This window comes from Ornithorhynchus anatinus, chromosome 11 (genome assembly GCF_004115215.2).
Source record: "Ornithorhynchus anatinus isolate Pmale09 chromosome 11, mOrnAna1.pri.v4, whole genome shotgun sequence".
Taxonomy (NCBI): Eukaryota; Metazoa; Chordata; class Mammalia; order Monotremata; family Ornithorhynchidae; genus Ornithorhynchus; species Ornithorhynchus anatinus.
The window spans coordinates 29931293-29951500 of NC_041738.1; the positions used below are offsets into that span (position 1 = coordinate 29931293).

Genomic DNA, 20208 nt, shown 5'->3' on the forward strand with positions numbered 1-20208 from the left:
TCCTGTCTCTCCCCACTCCAGTCCATATGTCACTCTGCTGCCCAGATCAGTTTTCTCCCAAAACACTCAGGTTACGTTTCCCTACTCCTCAAGAAATTCCAGTGGTGACCCATCCACTTCTGCATTGAACAAAAACTCCTCACCATTGACTTGAAAACACCCAACAAATTTGACCCCTCTTACCTTACCTCGCTACTCTCCTATTACAAACCAGTCCCCACACTTTGCTCCTCTAATACTAACCTTCTCACTGCACCTCAATCTCGCCACCGACCCCTCGCCCTCAAATCCGACAATTACTCTCCTCCTCCTTCAAAGCCTTATTGAAAGCACGTCTCCTCCAAGAGGTCTGCCCTAAGCCCCCGTTTGTTGTTCTCCCGCTCCCTTCTGGTTCTCTCTGATTTGCTCTCTTTGTTCATCCTCCATCCCAGCCCCAGTGTACATATCTGTAATTCATTTGTTTAAATTACTATCTTCCCTCCCTCCCCCAGACTGTAAATTTGTTGTGGGCAAGGAATGTGTCTGTTTATTGTTGTATTGTACTCTCCCAACGGTTCAGTACAGTGCTCTGCACACAGTAAGCACTCAATAAATACGAATGAATGAAAGAATGAATGAATAAGCTACTTAACATTCTTAATAACCCATCATGAACCCAACATCCACATATAATCCATCCAGATCTTTCTAATATATGTAATTTTACCCCAGTAACCTATTCCTTGCTAAACAACATTCACAACAGCATGGCAGAGTGGATGGAACGTGGGCCTACGAGTCAGAAGGTCATGGGTTCTAAGCCCAGCTCCATCTCTTGTCTGCTGTGTGACTTTGGGTAAGTCACTTAACTTCTCTGTGCCTCAGTTACCTCATCTGTAAACTGGAGATTGAAATTGTGAGCCCCACATGGGGCAAGGGGCTGTGTCCACCCCGATTTCCTTGTCTCCATCCCACTGCATAGAACAGGACCTGGGCACATAGTGAAGATTGTCACTTCCAAGCCAATTTCAGAGGTAGATCTAGAACTTTCCATGCTTTTAAATTATTTTCTTTCTCTCCAGGAGCTTCCAAGACGAGCCCACCTAAACCCCTCCCATCACCACTCCCTCTTCTCTGTGGGCAGAGAGGAGGAGAAGGGGCAGGGTGGATGGGGCAGTCTCAATCTCTCTCTTCTTCACCCCTTCTCTCTTTCCTCCCTTCTCTCTCTCCCCTCTCTCCTCCTCTCCCCCTTCTTCTCTCTCCCCCTCCCACTTTTTCTCTCCCCATCCTCTTCCTTCTCTCTCCCTCTCCTCTTCCTTCTCCCTCCCTCCTTCTCTCCCCCATCCCCTTCTTCTCTCTCTATCCCTTTTTCTCTCTCCCCCTCCTCTTCCTTCTTTCTCCCCCTCCCCTCCTTCTCTCTCCCCCTCCCCTCCTTCTTTCCTCCTCCCCCCTTCTCTATCTTCTCTCTCCCGCCTCCCCTCCTTCTCTCTCTCCATCCCCTTTTTCTCTCTCCCCCCTTCTACTCTCTCCATCCCCTTTCTCTCTCCCCGTCCTCTTCCTTCTCTCTCCCCCTTCTCTCTCTCTCCATCCCCTTTCTCTCTCTCCCCCTTCCCTCCACTCTTCCCCTGCTCTCTCTCCATCCCCTTTCTCTCTCTCCCCCTCCCCTCCTTCTCTCCCCCCTTCTACTCTCTCCATCCCCTTTTTCTCTCTCTCCCCCTCCTCTTTCTTCCCTCTCCCCCCTCCCCTCCTTCTCTCTCCATCCCCTTTTTCTCTCTCCCCCCCTTCTCTCCCCTTCTACTCTCCCCATCTCCTTTCTCTCTCTCTCCCCCCTCCCTCCTCCTTCTTCTCTCCCTCCCCTTTCTCTCTCTCCCTCCCTCCCTCCCTCCTCCCCCCCCGCGCATGCGCCATTACCCCTCCCGCCCCCCCCCCCGGCCCCGCTGGCTCTGTGCTTTCTTAGGGGCGGAGGGAGGGGGCGGGGCCCAGAGCACGTTTTGCCGACGTGAGGACGCTTAGCGGCGTCCTGGCGGGCGGGGGGAGGAGCGCGGAGCACGAGGGAGGAGGAGGAGAAGGAGGAGGAGGAGAAGAAGAAGAAGAAGAAGGAGGAGGAGGAGGAGGAGGAGGAGGAGGAGGAGGGGGCGGGGTCGGAGTCGTTGTTGCCCGGCGACTCCCTGTCTCTCCTTCCCTCCCTCCTGCTCCTCTTTTTCCTTTCCTTTTCCTCCCGCTGCGGCCCCTCCCCTCGCTTTCCCAGTGTTTCGCAGCCCACGCCTTCCCTCCGGCCGGTCCCGGCCCCCCCATCCGTGCCGGCGGTCGAGGCTTTGAGCGTCCCCCGGGCCTCTCCTTCCCCCCCGTCCACGCCTCTCTCCCCCTGCCTCCTTTCTTGGCCGATTCCTTCCTTTGCCGTCGCCTCCTCGCCCCCGCCCGGCGGGACCTGGAGGACCGGCCGGGCCCAGGCCGGGTCAGAGGTCAGAGGTCAGGGGGGAGAGAGAGACAGAAGACCCATCGCCAGCTCACCACCAGGTGGGTAAAAGCCTCGCAGGTGCCCCCCTGAAGGTGACCCGGCGGCGGGTTGTGTGTGGGAGTGTGTGTGTGTGTGTCGTTGCATTTCAGCCCTAGGTGCTGAGCGCTTCCTAGGTGCAGAGCGCTGCCCTAAGCGCTTGGACGGTTCGGTTGGAAGGGACCGTCCCTGCCCAACCCCGGGCTCCCCGTCCAAGCGGGGGGGACGGACAGCAGAGCCAAAGGGGACAAAACGAGCAGGCTGGCGCAGACCTCACCGAGGTCCAGCGAATCGTGGAGATGGACACCTCATTTTGCAAAATAACTAGGGTAATAAAAAGATGATACAAATATGCACAGTGCTGAGGGGAAGGGGGGGATGGGGGAGGAGGAGCAGAAGGAAAGGGGGGGCTCAGTCTGGGATTTGTGTAGCTTGTGTGTGTGTGTGATGGCTGTATTTGCAGGCATGGAAGAGTCCCCCCCACCCCCCGAGCCCCTTTACCTCCTCCAGGAGGCCTTCCCAGACTCAGCCTCCCTTTCATTCATTCAATAGTATTTACTGAGCGCTTACTATGTGCAGAGCACTGTACTCAGCGCTTGGAATGTACACATCGGTAACGGATAGAGACAGTCCCTGCCCTTTGTCGGGCTTACAGTCTAATCGGGGGAGATAGACAAGAACAATAGCAATAAATAGGATCAAGGGGATGAACATCTCATTAAAACAATAGCAAACTTCCCCCACCCTCTGCTCTTCCCCCTTTCCCTCCCCTCAGCACTGTCCTCATTTGTATAGCTTATTTATTTCCCTATTTATTTTCTTAAAGAGGTGTCCATCCCCTTGATTCGATTTATCTCGATGATGTTGTTTTTGTTTTGTTCTGTTTTGCTGTGCTGTCCGTCTCCCCCGTTCAGACCGTGAGCCCGTCATTGGGCAGGGATGGTCTCTCTCTCTGGCCGAATTGTACATTCCCAGCGCTTAGTACAGTGCTCCGCACATAGCAAGCGCTCCCGAAATACGATTGAAAGAATGAATGAATAAATCGCAAGTGTCGGGGCTTGCCACTGTTGTTTTCCCAACAGTTGGAGGAGTGTGGGAAGTGGGCCTGTGGCAAATTAACATTGATAGAAGATCCTTTCCTTTCCACATTTCCTGACTGTGTTTGGTGAAGGGGAAGTGTTGACAGATTTTTTCCCGACTGGGAATCTAAGTAGCAGAAGAGCTGACATCTTTTCTGCCTAGGAAAACGGAGGGGCAACTGGTGCCGCCGCCACATTGGCAACGTGCTGCCCGGATAAAGATGGGAAAGTAGCAGAGTTTTCGCCCGGTGGGGTGTGTGTCATGAGAGCGGCCGACGGATACACCAGAAATAATAGCAGGGAGAGCCCAACGCCTAGAGCAGAGTTAAACCACTGGGGCCGGCGGACCCGGTGGGAGGAAAATGGATGGGCCCTCCGTGACCTTAATGCTGCATTGATTGATCAGGGCCATCAATTATTCAGTAGCATTTATAATAATAATGATGGTATTCGTTAAGCGCTTACTATGTGCCAAGCACTGTTGTAAGCGCTGGAATGGCGTTTTTAAGCGCAAATAGTACATCTGCCAAGCACTGTTCTAAGTGCTGGGGGGGTAGGGATACAAGATAATCAGGTTGTCCCACATGGGCCTCACAGTCTTAATCCCCATTTTTAATAATAATAATAATGTTGATATTTGTTAAGTGCTTACTATGTGCCAAGCATTGTTCTAAGTTCTGGGCACTGTTCTAAGCGCTGGAATAGCATTTTTAAGCCCTTACTGCGTGTCAAGAACTGTTCTAAGCACTGGGGATGGGGCGGAGATACAAGGTCTCACATGGGGTTCACAGTCTTAATCCCCATTTTTAATAATAATAATACTGTTGGTATTTGTTAAGCTCTTGCAACGTGCCATGCATAGTTCTAAGCTTTGGGCACTGTTCTAAGTGCTGGAATGGCATTTTTAAGCACTTACTATGTGCCAAGAACTGTTCTGAGCACTGGGGTTGGGGGGAGAGATACAAGATAATTGGGTTGTTTTACATGGGGTTCACAGTCTTAATCTCCATTTTTAATAGTAATGTTGGTATTTGTTAAGCGCTTTCTATGTGCCAAGCACTGTTCTAAGCTCTGGGGTAGGTACAAGGTGAACAGGTTGTCCCACGTGGGGCTCATAGTCTTCATCCCCATTTTACAAATGAGGTAACTGAGGCCCAGAGAAGTGAAATGACTTGCCCAAATCACATAGCTGACAAGTGGCAGAGTTGGGATTAGAACCCATGACGTCAGACTGCCAAGCCCGGGCTCCTTCCACTGAGCCATGCTGCTTCTCTAACATTTGGAGTGTGCATAGCACTTGGGTGAATACAATAGAATTACAAGACACAATCCTTACCCTCTAGAAGTTTACAATCCAAAAGGAACCAACTTTACTACCCCGCTCACAGTGGAACTTTGCAACTGTAAAGTAATGTTAATAAATTAAATAGCATTACATATCTAAACTGTTGAGCAAAGATTTCGGCCTTTGCAGTGTCATATTTCAACAATGTTATCATTTTAAATTTGGTTTTAATTACTACTCTGGTATATTCTTGGAATGCCATTAACCTTCTAGACTGTGAGCCAGTTATTGACTAGGGATTGTCTCTTTCTGATGCCGAATTGTACTTCCCAAGCACTTAGTACAGTGTTCTGCACACAGTAAGCGCTCAATAAATACAATTAAATGAATGAAGTACCCATCTTTTTAGCTAGTCCTTTTCCATATGGCAGCTGGTTTTGCTCTTTATTAGGAGTTCAGTGAATATTGAATTTTTTCCCCCTTTCAAGTCCTAACCTGCCTATGTAGTATTTCTGCTACATTTCCTCTTAGGATGGGCACACTTCAAAGGTGGGTTATGTAATAATTGTGGTATTTTTATAGTTCTGTGATGGGGAATACACTAGTGGGCTGGAGTCCACTGACGAGCAGATTTATCCCTTTGTGTGAATGCTTGTCTTTGGTCGGTGAAGGAACACTTTTAGGCCAGTGGGGTTATCTTCTTCCAATCTTTCACATGAAGTGTACTCTCCCAAGAGTTTGTCCCTTGCTCTGAGAATGGTAGCCGCTCAATAAATACAGTCCATTAGTTGATTCGTAGCTGGACTAGAGAGATGAGCAAGAATGTTTGATGAGGTCAGTTGGGAAACTAAAGGCCTCAAAGCCCATGGTTCATTTGATTCGGTGCAGTTGGAAATTATATGGGTGACGTTGCTGTCGTTCCTCCCCATTCTTCCGTTTCTGCGCTTCTGTTGGTTGGTGTAGCTTTGAGGAAGGGGCTGTTACTACCTTGGTTTCCCTCAGTTAGCATCACTACATTGTCTGTACGTTTCACATTCCAGTTCATTTCTTTATCACTGAGCACCAGCCACTGTAACACAGCTTCCTATGAAGGAAAAGCTTACCCACCTTTTCAGTACCTTCTTAAAAGGATCCACAAGTGAGAACAAAGTTTCCAGCTGGATAAGAATGTAAAAGACTGTTAGGAGGATTATATTAGTCACTTTTCTTGTTCCTGCTAGATGCCTCAATCATTTGTTTACTTGCTAGATCTTTAAAGAGGAAAGATTGGGAAATGTCGGCTCCTTCTAAAAGTACTTTTAATAATCCTCAAAAGCAAACATTGTCTCTGACTTGATCATTCAGTCATATTTATTGAGCATTTACAGAGCACTGTACTAAAAGCTTGGGAGAGTACCATATATCAATAAACGGACAGATTTCCTGCCCACAGCAAGTTTATCTTGATTCTACCCCAGTGCTTAGTGAAGGACTTATACAATAGTAAGTGCTTAACAAAAAACACTGTTATTATTATTAGTACTAGTAATAATATAAACAAGAGCAAGAGAGAAGGTGGAGCCTGGGAGTCTTCTTTTAGAGTCATGAGTGGACAAGCGCCCAGAGAGAGTGTGGAAAAAACTTAAGGACCCAGGTAGTCTATATCTCTCTTTAGCTAACAGATTCCCAATATCTACTAAATAATTTTCTTCAGAAAATGGTATTGGTAGTCTTTTTTTTTTTTTAAAAAAAAAACTTTTCAGAAGGAGTCCACTGGGTATGTTGTCACTGAACCACCTGTTTTCTAAGCTTGACTTGGGTAATTAAAGCCATAAGTGTAATGTTCAACCTTTGGGTAGATGTGATTTTAATTACTGACTTGTATATAAATAGGAATTCATTTGCAAAGCAATGCACAAGCACCTTTGACACCATGACAATCATTAGGCAAAGGAAAGGAATAAAAGTCACTGAAGTTGCTGAAGAGCATCTGAAACAAGAGAAAAATGTGAAGAGTGAAAAGAAATTGTCATGTGGTAAGTAACTTTTTCAAAAAATATATTATTTTGGTTTGTTTACATTATGTAATAAAATGTGAACCTCCAGTGAACTAAGAATATGGCAGTTACATTTAATGATATTGATGCAGTACAAGGGACTAGGTTCGGGAAGCAGCATTGCTTAATGGATAGAACACGGACCTGGAAGTCAAAAGGACCTGGTTTCTCATCCCGCTCCGCCACTTATCAGCTGTGTAACTTTGGGCAAACCATTTCATATTCTGTGCCTCAGTTATCTCATTTGTAAAATGGGAGTTAAGACTGTAAACCCCATGCAGGACAGGGACTGTATCCAACCCGATTAGCTTGTATCTACCCTAGCATTTAGTACAGTGCATGCACATAGTAAGCACTTAAATGCCACAATTATTATTATGTCAACAGGTCATCAGCACTACCTTTTTTATGGCATTTAAGCGCCTGTATGCCAGGCACTGTAGTAAATGCTAGGGTAAATACAAGCTAATCAGGTTGGATGCAGTCCCTGTCCTGCATGGGACTCACAATCTTAATCCCCATTTTACAAATGAGATAATTGAGGCACAGAGAAGTGAAGTGATTTGCCCAAGGTTACATGCAGTCAGGTGGTAAATCCAGGATCGAACCCAGATCGAACCCAGGGAAGCAGCGTGGCTCAGTGTAAAGAGCCTGGGCTTCGGAGTCAGAGGTCATGAGTTCGACTCCCGGCTCTGCCACTTGTCAGCTCTGTGACTCTGGGCAAATCACTTAAATTTTCTGTGCCTCAGTTACCTCATCTGTAAAACAGGGATTATCTGTGAGCCTCACGTGGGACAAACTGATTACCCTCTATCTGCCCCAGCGCTTAGAACAGTGCTCTGCACATACTAAGTGCTTAACAAATACCAACAGTATTATTATCCTCTGTCTCCCATGCTTTATCCACTAGGCCACGTTGCTGCTTCTAATAGAAATGGAGGCGATATATTAGTAGTGATATTTGGAACTCGAAGTAAATTATATGTTCTTTATCTTAGTAATCACTCTAACATCCCTTTGAAATAGTAGCATTAATAGTACTTATGGAGTACCTACCGAGTGCAGCACTGTACCCACTGATTGGAAAAACAACAGAAGCAAACAACATGTTCTTTTCCACAAGGAGCTTTCAATCTAGTTACCGTTTTAAAGTTGTGAGCTGAAGAATGGAGTGGGGAATAACTCTCCCAAGATTACATAGCTTTGAGTAGACCCCCAAATTCCTCAATTTCCTTTCCATGAATTCTTTTCATCAGCTTTATAGTGGCATACTTCCAGTTCCTAATTTAGGGTACAGATGCTCCACAAATTTCAGCTTACTTTGCCAGTTAAAATGACCACTTCATAGGTATAACTTTACTGCTGCTTGTGTGTGTTGTCTTTGCCTTATCTGATTTTCTCTGTTGGGTATTTTATTAACTCTGGGTTCTTCTGTTTGCTAATGAAACACAGGATTATGCCCACCTAAACTTGAATTTTCATTTATTTCTGAGGAGTAGAAGAGTTTACTTAAGAAGTCCATGAGTATATGAAAATGTTAGTGGTCTCTTTCCAGTTCCTTCTTTGTGGGTAGAGTGAAGGCTCCACAAGCCCTTAAGACTGTGAGCCCCAAGTGGGGCACGGACTGTGTCCAACCTGATTAGCTTGCATCTATCCCAGTGCTCAGTACGGTGCCTGGCACATAGTAAGTACGTAACAAATACCATAAAAAAATTTCTGCCCGCAGTCAAATTGTAAAGCTTTTCATTTCTAGATCCCCTTCTACATTAACTAGTAGATGGAGTCTCCATCTTAGCCACCTCTTCCCTGCTTCTGAAGCAGCATGGCTCAGTGGAAACAGCACAGGCTGGGGAGTCAGAGGTCATGGGTTCAAATCCAGGCTCTGCCATTTGTCAGCTGTATGTCACTTCACTGGGCCTCAGTTCCCTCAGCTGTAAAATGGGGATTAAGACTGTAAGCCCCACGTAAGGCAACCTGATCACCTTGTTTCCTCCCCAGTGCTTAGAACAATGCTTTGTACGTAGTAAGTGCTTAACAAATGCCATCATCATTATTATTATTATGAACGGCTGCTCTGTTCCAATAGAGAGCAGTGGTGAGCTGGGGTGAATGTCTCAAAGACACATCAGGCAGTGAGCCACCCATTAATATATTTTTTGTAATACCTGAACAGAGGCTTAACATGAGGTACTCATCTCATAGGGCTGAGAGTCCCAGGAATCCTACTCATCTCACAGGGCTGAGAGTCCCAGGAATCCTCTAGGGAGTGAAGCCATCCTTCTAGCACCTTTTCAGTGCAGTTGTGGTATTGTTTGACAGTTACCAGTTTCTCTTGCCACACTGGACACCTCAGAAACCTAGAGTCACTTCTGCCTCTCAATGCCTCGGGTAGGGTGGTCCTTTGGCCTAGCGTCAGCTCAAGTTCCAGTCAGATGTCCTCCCTTTCCTCAGTTTCTGCTGTCCCCTAGAGGGATTCAGGGCAACTGGTCCTCGAAGCCCCTGATCACCTGGCCCAGACCTGTCAATTTCCAGAAATTGGAGGCCTCCTGAAGCTGCTGGAAAAGTCGCCATGGTTTGCAGGAAGGAGGTTATGAGAGGGATGATTGTCTTCTCACATGGCAGTTGGGAATCAATCGATCAGTGATATTTTTTGAGCGCTTACTCTGAACAGAGCACTGTTCTAAGCGCTTGGGATAGTACCTTTCAAGTATACCTTTCTATATCTTCTCCCCAGCCTCAGACATAAAGTACACCCTCAAGCCTACACATCCCCAAATTCCTTCCCAAAATTTTCAAGAAATACATTTCGACAAACAAATACCTATGCTCCCCATGCATACACATGAAATCCTTTTTAAAAAATGGTATTTATCAAGTATTGACTATGTACCAAACACTGTGTGAAGCACTGGGGTAGATACAAGATAAGCAGGTTGATCACAGTCCCTGACCAACATGGGGCTCACAGTCTCAGTAGGAGGGAGTACGATTTCATCCCCATTTTACAAATGGGAAAACTGAGGCTCAGAGAGGTTAAGTAACTTGCTCATGATCTCGCAACAGACAAGTGACACAGCCAGGATTAGAGCCCAGGTTCTCTGACTCCCAGTCCTGTGATTTTTTCCCACTAGGCCACAGTGCTTCCCAATCTTAAATCCACTTGAAATACAGATAATAGCTCGCACTCACGACCCATATATTCACACTTGCTTGTCTTGACTTATGCCGTCGAGTCATTTCTGACCCATGGCGACACCGTAGACAGATCTCTCCCAGAACATCCCGTTCTCAGTCTGCAGTCGTTCTTGCAGTGTATCCATAGAGTTTTCTTGGTAAAAATTCGCAAGTGGATTACCGTTGCCGCCTTCCACACAGTAAACGTGAGTCTCCACCCTCGACTCGCTCCCACACCACTGCTGTCCAGCATGGGTGAGTTTTGATTTGTAGCATATTGCCTGCCACTTGCCAGCCACTGGCCACGCTAGGAATGGAATGGGTAGGCCTTTGCTTGACTTTCTGTCCCGTAGCTGAGACTGGTAGACTATTGGAAATTCTCCAGGTGTGTCCCTGAGATAGAAATTCACACTTGCACTTAGCTTAAGAACGTGGATGTCTCCCTGTAAATATACACACTACCTTACCACCATAAACCCTACAAACATACAGATATTCACACAAATAACCTTACAGGTACCAAGATTTAAGTTGAGCCTGAGTCTCTTTATATACATACGTAAAGGGATGTGAACACACACAGGCTGTTAGGTCCAAGTATCAGTCGGGTGTATTTATTAAACACTTACTGTGTGCAGAGCACTGTACCAAGCACTTGGAAAATTACAGTACAGCAGATTTTCTCAAACAGTAGGATATGACAGAAAAGAAGAGAAAATAGTGATAATGTGAGAACAGTTAGGGGGAAAAAAAGAAAGGAAAACCAAAAAGGAGAAAGAAGGAAAGCTAGAATATGTAATCATTCTGAATGTAGACCCAGGTATTTCTATTAGTTGACTAAAAGTATGTAAGGCAAAATATCCCTCTCAATACAGTAATAAGTACTTTTTAATAATTCCAATTTTTTAGATAAAAGTTTTAGGGACACTTCTGAAGCAGGAGACTTAGCTACTGGAGATGAACGCTAAACATTTTTCAGAACTATTTGTATTGGAAGATAACACATGTTGGCAAAGTTCTCTATTCATGGGCAAGAGTGGCAACCGTGCTTGGGTCTTTTCAGATTGTCATTTGCACTCTTAAGTGCTCTAAAGATTTCCGTTTTTTGTGGTTGTAGTTGGTCTTTGCCGAACTCATTGTTACTTGTGACTGCCTCCAGTTTTGCCATCCCATTTTTTATTTCTTAGGTACATAGATCTCACAAAATGTACATCTTCTGTACATATTTTATTGACTGCCTGATATTCACATATCTTAAAGGAGTCAAGTTGCTTTTTGAAAATCAGTCAATAGTATTTACTGAGCACTTACTCTGTGTAGAACAGAAGAGTACAGCTGAATAAGAAATATGTTCTCTGTCCTCAAGGTGTTAGAGTTTAATGGGATCAGTTTATCCTGGTGATTGAGAAAGAGCAAACTTCTAAATATTGTTTTTAGAACTCCAACAGCAGTTGTTTTCCCACCATTTCAAAACATTATTAAATCTAACCATGAGAAGAAAGTAAGGTAAACAAAGATAACTAAGACAGAATCCTGAAGATCCAACATTGAAGATTTGAAACCATGAATAGAACCCCAGGGTTCATGACTTCTTTCAGACTTAAACGATTTTTCCTGTTTTAACAAAAACAACAAAAGTACCCTAAACAGATTGCTTTTTGTATGTGTGTGTAATCTGTCTCTCTTGGTTGCTTCCCAACTCTAATCCTTCAATCCCAGTACCAGGAGGGGATAAACATCAGGAAGGTGACATCATTATTAAAGGTTTCTCTGAACAAAGTTCATTCCAAGGGGTAGAAATACCCTGAAACTGAGCCACCTAAAATATTTAAAGAAACAAAATGATAAACCTGCAATCTCTTAACGATTTAAATAGAAAGTAGTTTAAGCGAGCTGAACTGAGGACTGAAATTTACACAGAATATTGTCCATTAATGCAATGAAAATATTTCAGAATTTTCTGGAATTTAGATTTATTTAGGTCATGTTATCGAGAACCTTAACCAGAGAACAATCTGGGCAGTGTTGCAAAGGTTCCATTTGGGCTCATTTCAATCAGTGGTACTTAACGAGTGCTTACACTGCAGAGCACTGTACTAAGTTCTTGGGAGGGTGCAATTCAACACAATTAGCAGACATGTTCCTTGTCCACAGTGAGTTTACAGTCTAGAGGGCATGGCATCAAAAGCGCTAGAATCCTCAGGAACCAGTGTAGGCTGTGGACTGAACCAAAAACACAAACGCTGTGCATATTGGATTACCAGGCACACCAAACTGTCTGCTGGTTTGGTGGTGTGTTTTTTTTGTTCTTTTGTTTGCTTTGTCCAAGCCAAAATTAGCAAATTGTTCTTCTAATACCCCCTTGCCAGGTGGTCATAACAAGAGAAGGAATGAAAAACTGTGATGGTTGTGGGAAAAAGAAAAGGCAGCGTGGGAGGCAACTTCAGCTATGCCAGGAGGGGAAGCTGGAGAGACCCTTCTTAAGGGAGCTTGGGCAGTGAGTGCAGAAAAACTGGGAAGAGATCCAGCTCCCCTTCTCTGAACTCTTTCTCATCTGGGGCATTGGAAAATGACTTATCTCTCCTCAGCCAGTTCTCCCCTTGACCACCCTGCCAGTTGTTTTTAGAAGCTCATGCTGGTTGAATCTCTCTGGCTCTTCTGGCTCTGGATGTCAATTGACCAGAAACACATATGCGTATTGAGAACCTCCTGATAACTGGCCCCCTTGCTATGTAAAGATAGATTAATTACCCACAGCTATATAGTTTCCTTCTAGACTATAAGATCATTGTGAGTGAGGAATGTGCTTGCCAACTCTTTATATTGTACTCTCCCAAGCGCCTAGTAGAGTTCCCTGCACGCAGAAAGAACTAAATAAATATGACTGTTTGATGTAGGGTAGCTTGTGTTTTTAAAGCCTCAAATTTTAAGCAAATTAAATTAAAACAGATTTTTTTCATTATTCAAATGCAACACAGTGCCCTGAATTAGTGTGATTAAATTCTGGTTTCTCTTCAATTTTCCTTTTAGTACAACTTTGTACAGGCAGAAGATTATGGAAGATTCTCTCATTTTCATTTGGTGGAACAGTTGCACTTTTCCTTGGACTTCTTACTTCTGTCTACCTAGCAACTCTACATGAAAATGATTTATGGTTTTCAAACATTAAGGTAAAGCATTCTTTTGTGTGGTTACTTTCAGATATAAAACACATTTATGGTATTATCCCGGGTCTAGAGGAACCTACCTTTTGTTGAATCCATTTTAGCAGGAACCCGATGGAAAGATTACTGACCCAGTGCTAAAAGAGTGGAAAGTAGGCTGTCGAGGAAGCATAACCTGTTAAATTCTCGAAGAACCAAGAGCAGGGAAGTACAGGACTTCTCTAGAGGGATATCTGAGTTTCTTATCCATCCCTTGGGTGCCAGAGAAGCCCTGATGTTCCTAATGATTGTTCTTTGTGGGATTCCCGATGAATATGCTGTGACCTCTGTGGCTTGCACAAACTCACTGGCTTGAATGTTCATAAGCATCCAAGTCTCGGGGTCTGGCTTTGAAATCATCTGCAACACCTGCCTACCCAAATGCTCAACCTTCTCCTCGTCAATTTGGACCAAAAGCTGTGGGTGAAATTTAGATTTGGTACATGTCAGTAGATAGAACAGAGGCAATGATAAGCATGCAGACAGCACCTGGGTAAGGAGCAGAGCTTTAGCGATTGATCTCAAATTTTTAAGGAGCACTTGAAAAGGGAAGGGTACTGCCCCTCTGTAATGTTCCTCATAAACAATCTATTCTGGTCAGTTTTCTTTATTATAACATATCAGACAATTAAGGTGCTTAAGGTGTTTGGCTGCCATTCAGACTCTGATTCCTTGTGTAAGTAGTTGTTATGGCACAGTAATAACTCTCCTCCTCTTCCAATTACCAGTAGTAGAAAGCACCTGACTAAAAAGGACACTGAACTCAATCCTTCAATCCAGGATCTTGGTAAATAGAGCTTAACGGCTTCTATTCTGCACCATTGAACAACTTTTGTGTCTAAATAAAATAGCCCTGTAGAGAGAGTCCAAACAAAATCAGAAGATTCTGTACAGAAATTGATTTTGAAAGGAACTCGCATGAAAGAGGAGCTTATTATTTTATACCAGATATCCAGTGTCACAATTTCAGTATGTAAACAGCTCTGTGAAGGTTTCTTAGCTGACTGTAATACCCCCTCTCTTTTGGTGACAGAGTATGATTCTAATGCATCCCATTGTCATGGAAATCTCAGCAGGTCTTATTTTTTTCCCTTAAGCCAATCATAGTCTAGGCCCCCCTCCCTCTACTTCCATCAAACCTGCCTGAAGCTATTGACTGTGGGCAGAGACTACACATGCATTTTGCCGTGTGCCGTGCCCATGCTTCCCTACATTTCCCTGAGAAGCAACAATGCCTATTGGAAAAAAACTTGAGCCTGGAAGTCCGCGGTTCTAATAGGGCTCCATCAATTGCCAGTCGTGGGTCCTTGAACAAGTCACTTAACTTCTGCATCTCAGTTTTCTCGTCGATAAAATGGGGGTTAGATGCCTGTTTTCCCTCTCCCTAAGATTGTAGGCCCTGTTTGGGACAGGAACTGTTTTCACTGTGATTATCTAATGTCTACCGCAGTGCTTAGTAGAGTGTTTGGCACAGAGTAAATTCTTAACAAATGCCACTATAATAATAATATCATTATTATCAGTATTATTATTGATCGCTGGTTGAACTCTGTACCCCAGTGGACTCATGACTTATAGGGGTGAGAGAGAGCAAATGGCACTGTACAAACGACTAGTGCTGCAGTCTGTTTCTTCGCACAGGTTCTCAGTTCTGAAATTGTTGCTATTGCTATTATTATTATTAATAATAATAATAGCAAGCAATTGTTCTTGTCTGTCCATCTCCCCCGATTAGACTGTAAGCCCGTCAAAGGGCAGGGACTGTCTCTATCTGTTACCGATTTGTACATTCCAAGCACTTAGTACAGTGCTCTGCACATAGTAAGCACTCAATAAATACTATTGAATGAATGAATGAATGAAATCTCAGGACTGTGGTTCATCCATCATTCCTGACAGGGAGATGGCGTCACTATAGACCCCCAAAATCTGCCAGTAGTAAACACTTCTTTTATGCTACCCTTCTGGAAATATTGCTCTTAGGTTTAAACGGGAGAGAAGTGTTTGCCATCGGTATAAGATAAAGGATATCAAGTCCCTTGTAATGACTGTAGCCTCAAGGGCCTCGACCCAGTTACAGAACCTTACTGCGGCTTCTCCACTGACATCTAGCCCAACACCAGATTCTGACATTCGCTCTTGAAAGCAACAGACGTCATTTCACAGGTGAGGGAAAGGCCTTCTGCTCAGGGAATTGTTTTTGTTTGCTTTCTAGCACCCCAGATAATTTTTTTGGCATCCCTAGAGATCATACGTGAAGACCTGGGGTATACCTCAGAGGCAGAAAAGGAAATCCGTATCTCTTGAGGCTTCCCGATGAAGTGTAGGCATCTAAAACAATCGGTCCTATTGGAAGCAACACATTCTAGTGAAATAAGCAATGGGCAAGGAGTTGGAGAGTCTTACTTCTGGTTCTGGTTCTTCCACCAACTGTGTGACCTTGGGCAAGTCATGTAACGTTTTGTTATTTGTTCACCTGTAAAATGGGGTTCATCATTTACGCCCCGTCCTATCTCACAGAGATATTGTAGGTTTAAATTAATTCAATTCAATAGTATTTCATTCAATAGTATTTATTGAGCGCTTACTATGTGCAGAGCACTGTACTAAGCACTTGGGATGAACAAGTTGGCAACAGATAGAGACAGTCCCTGCCGTTTGACAGGCTTACGGTCTAATCGGGGGAGATGGACAGACAAGAACAATGGCAATAAATAGAGTCAAGGGGAAGAACATCTCGTAAAAACAGTGGCAACTAAATAGAATCAAGGCGATGTACAATTCATTAACAAAATAAATAGGGCAATGGAAATATATACAGTTGAGCGGACGAGTACAGTGCTGTGGGGAAGGGAAGGGAGAGGTGGAGGAGCAGAGGGAAAAGGGGAAAAAGAGGGTTTAGCTGCGGAGAGGTAAAGCGGGGGTGGCAGAGGGAGTAGAGGGAGAAGAGGAGCTCAGTCTGGGAAGGCCTCTTGGAGGAGGTGAGTTTTAAGTAGGGTTTTGAAGAGGGGAAGAGAATCAGTTTGGTGGAGGTGAGGAGGGAGGGCGTTCCGGGACCGCGGGAGGACGTGGCCCAGGGGTCGACGGCGGGATAGGCGAGACCGAGGGACGGTGAGGAGGTGGGCGGCGGAGGAGCGGAGCGTGCGGGGTGGGTGGTAGAAAGAGAGAAGGGAGGAGAGGTAGGAAGGGGCAAGGTGATGTAGAACCTCGAAGCCTAGAGTGAGGAGTTTTTGTTTGGAGCGGAGGTTGATAGGCAACCACTGGAGTTGTTTAAGAAGGGGAGTGACATGCCCAGATCGTTTCTGCAGGAAGATGAGCCGGGCAGCGGAGTGAAGAATAGACTGGAGCAGGGCGAGAGAGGAGGAAGGGAGATCAGAGAGAAGGCTGACACAGTAGTCTAGCCGGGATATAATGAGAGCCCGTAGCAGTAAGGTAGCCGTTTGGGTGGAGAGGAAAGGGCGGATCTTGGCGATATTGTATAGGTGAAACCGGCAGGTCTTGGTAACGGATAGGATGTGTGGGGTGAACGGGAGAGACGAGTCAAGGATGACACCGAGATTGCGAGCGAGCAATGGGAGCTGCATGGGAGCTCCCATGCACTTAAGTGCTCGCTCCCATTTAAGAAAATGAACCTCGGATGAAGATAACACATTTTTAATACTCCCACTGTGCATCTTTATGCTTGACATTAATAAAGCAAGTCATAATTGTGATCACACGTTGCTAGAAAATATGAGTTAGCAATGTTAATCTTCTGTTTTCCAAAATAGGGTTTTACATAAATGAGTAGTTTACCCACTGAACTATCAAAACTCTGTAAGGGGGTGGGGGATAAAATGATTTTTTCAAGAAAACTTAAATGTCTCAGTAGTACCTCAGATATAGTGCTTGTTACCTGGTGTTTGAGTTGACACCAGATGGCACTAGAGAAAAAGAGGAGGCATTTGATCTATATTTTGTTGCCTTCACAGGACAGAAGTTTCTGTCATAAAATCCTTCCGTTAAATGTGAATGTTTTTCTCCTAATTTTAGTGCTTCCTAATACTATTTTATGCCTAATGAATCTAATGTTCTAACATGTGTACTAGTACACATCTGCCTGGTGCAAAGTGAAATGCTTTACATTTTAATGAATACAAAGCCTAGGTAAAGTTTATTCCGAGTGTTATTTAAAAGAAAGCTCCTGATATCAAAAAAAATGAGACAATGCTTCCTAACTGAAAAATATTCAGAAGAGATGAATTCATATGCTGTAAATTGATTTATTATTAATGTGATATGAATTAAATGCATTTTCAGGGAGCCCTTTGAAAATACCTGTATTTATTACTAACTAGTGAATTCCGGAGTACATATTAGAGGTGGAACATTATCATCTTTACTGTAATTATTTTTGATGAAAAGTCCCAAGAAAATATGAGTATTCATCTTATATGTTTCAATACTTATTATTTTGGAGGAAAATAATCAGAGTTGCCATGTAGCATTCAAAAAATAGAGAACTCTGATCAGTGGCTAATATAAATACTCCATAGCATTTGTGGTATTCAATTAAGAAAGCACATCAATTACTAGAACTAGAAATCAAATGATACTTTTCAGAAAATTATACAAATATATCACTGCTCAAGGCCTGCTATCAAAAGTGATGTTTATTTCTAAGGTTTCTTAGCCATAAATGACTGCCTGAGACAAAACTTCCTCCTACATTTGTATTTCTTCATTTCTGACGGCTACAGTAATTTCAAATTCTGTGTTTTCTTTATACATTTCCTGAGTATTGTAAAATCTTTATTCTTCTAGGCATGGCCTGAATACTTCCTGACAAATATTTCTTTGTTCATTCTGTGCACTGTGGATGAGTGATAATTATCCAGATGGTGAAAAAAAAAACAAAAACTTGTTCATAAAGCAGGCAGCCAGTAAATTGGCTTTAATTTGTTTGCAATGTTTATAAATATCTCCTATAATGACACTCGTAGCTGAAATGTGTGAGCTTGGAACAGAGCAACCTAGAAGGTGAATCTACAAGGTGAAAAACAATCTTGTTCTGTTCCCTTTACTCCACTGAGACCACACCCTTCAAGGTTTCCAATGACCTCCTCCTTGGTGAATCTAATGCACTCTGCTCTTTCCTACTCCCTCGCAACCTCCCATTGTGGACTACTCCCTTCTCCTGGAAATGCTGTCTAGCCTCAGATATACTGCTTAGTACAGTGTCTGGCACATAGTAAGTGCTTAACAAATACCATAATTACTATTATACCGACACAGTTCTACCCTAGGTCTTTTCCTACCTTTCCAGCTGCCCACTCTTCCTATGTGGGTGTCCCTCAAGGTTCTGTTCTAAATGCCCTTCTATGTTCTTTTCCTTAAAGAGTTTATCTGCCCTCCTGGCTTCAGCTACCACATTTTTGAGAGTGGCACCCAAATCTACCTCGCTAGCCCCGACCTTTCATCTTTTCTGCTGTCTCACATTTCCTCTGGTCTCTAGGACATCTAGGGGATCCCTGCCAACACTTTAAGCTTAATATGTCTAAAACTGAATATATCTTCTCTCCTAAATCCACTTCATTCAACATCTCCGAAGAGTTGAAAACACCACTGTCCTCCCCATCTCTGAATCCCACCACCTTGGTGTTATCCTCAACTTCTCCATGTGTTTCAGTCTGTTGCTAAATCCTATCAGTTTTTCCTCCACAACCTCTTCAGAATCCTCTTCAATCAGTGGTATTTATTGAGCCCTGCCTTTTCATCCAAATGTGGTCAGCATGCTGGGTCATAAACTGGTTTAATTAGTCCTAGTTTAAGTATTGCATCAACCACCTTACCAATCCTCTTTCCTCCAGTCCATACTTGGCAGCCTGGATCATTTTTCTAAAATATCCCCCTACAGTAGTCTCTCTTCTCCCCAGAAACCTTCCGTGGTTACCCAATCCAATTCAGCAAGCTAAAACTCCTGACCAGTGACACTCAATCAACTTTAAGGCACTCATTCAACTCTCACCTACTAATCCACTTTACTCTCCCACTGCATCCCAGCTCACCCTCTTCATTCCTCCCAAGCTAAAGTGCTCATTGAGCCTCATTCTTGTCTCTCTGACTTGTATCCTCTTTCATCACCTCCTTCCCTAGCCGGAAACTCTCTCCCCCTTTTAAATTCGCCAAACCAAAGCTGACCCCATCTTCCAAAGCTTTGTGAAATTTCATTAACAGGGAACCTTCTCTTATTCATTTCTCTTCCCCCAACAGGTTTTATTTTTCCCCAGCTACCAATTCAGAACTTCTGAACCAGCTTTACACTTGTATACTTACGTCTGCCTGAGCCACCAGTATACATAATAGCTTACATTCCTTTATCTTTCATCATTTATTCATCATACATATCCTCTTTTCCTTCTTCCTCCTACCTATAACCTATTTCAATGACTTCTGAGTTCTGCTAGATTCTAAGCTCTTTGAGGGTATGGATCATGTTAGACTGTAAGCCCGTCAAACGGCAGGGACTGTTTCTATCTGTTGCCGACTTGTTCATTCCAAGCGCTTAGTACAGTGCTCTGCACATAGTAAGCGCTCAATAAATACTATTGAATGAATGACTAACTCTATTGTACTCTCCCAAACACCTAGAACAGTAATATGCACATACCAGGCACAGATAAATGCTGTTGATTAAGTGAGGGAAAGAGATGGCGTTCTAAAAATGCTAGGAAAATCTTCCATTTATTGTTTCTGTGACATAGCTGTGGGTAATAACTGTGGTGGTGGTTAAGTACTTTCTATGTGCTTCTACTAAATGCGGAGGTAGATTCAAGATATTCAGATTAGACACAATCCCTGTCATGTGGGGTTTACAGTCTAACTGGGAGGGAGAACAGGTATTTAATCCCCATTTTGCAGATGAGGAAATAGAGGTAAGGAGAAGTTAAGTGACTAGCCCAAAGTCTCCTAACAGGGA

The 20208-nt window shown here is 44.0% G+C and overlaps 1 protein-coding gene across 1 annotated transcript in view; it reads left to right on the top strand.

Annotated features, from left to right (window-relative positions):
* The first annotated feature begins 2104 nt into the window (after nt 1–2104).
* The window catches only part of DPY19L3 (dpy-19 like C-mannosyltransferase 3), a 74105-nt gene continuing 56001 nt past the window's right edge, over nt 2105–20208 (top strand). Inside the window, 3 exon segments of the mRNA XM_007671485.3 lie at nt 2105–2496; nt 6710–6852; nt 13078–13217. Coding sequence (XP_007669675.2) covers nt 6750–6852; nt 13078–13217 — 243 coding nt within the window. The 5' untranslated portion in view covers nt 2105–2496; nt 6710–6749.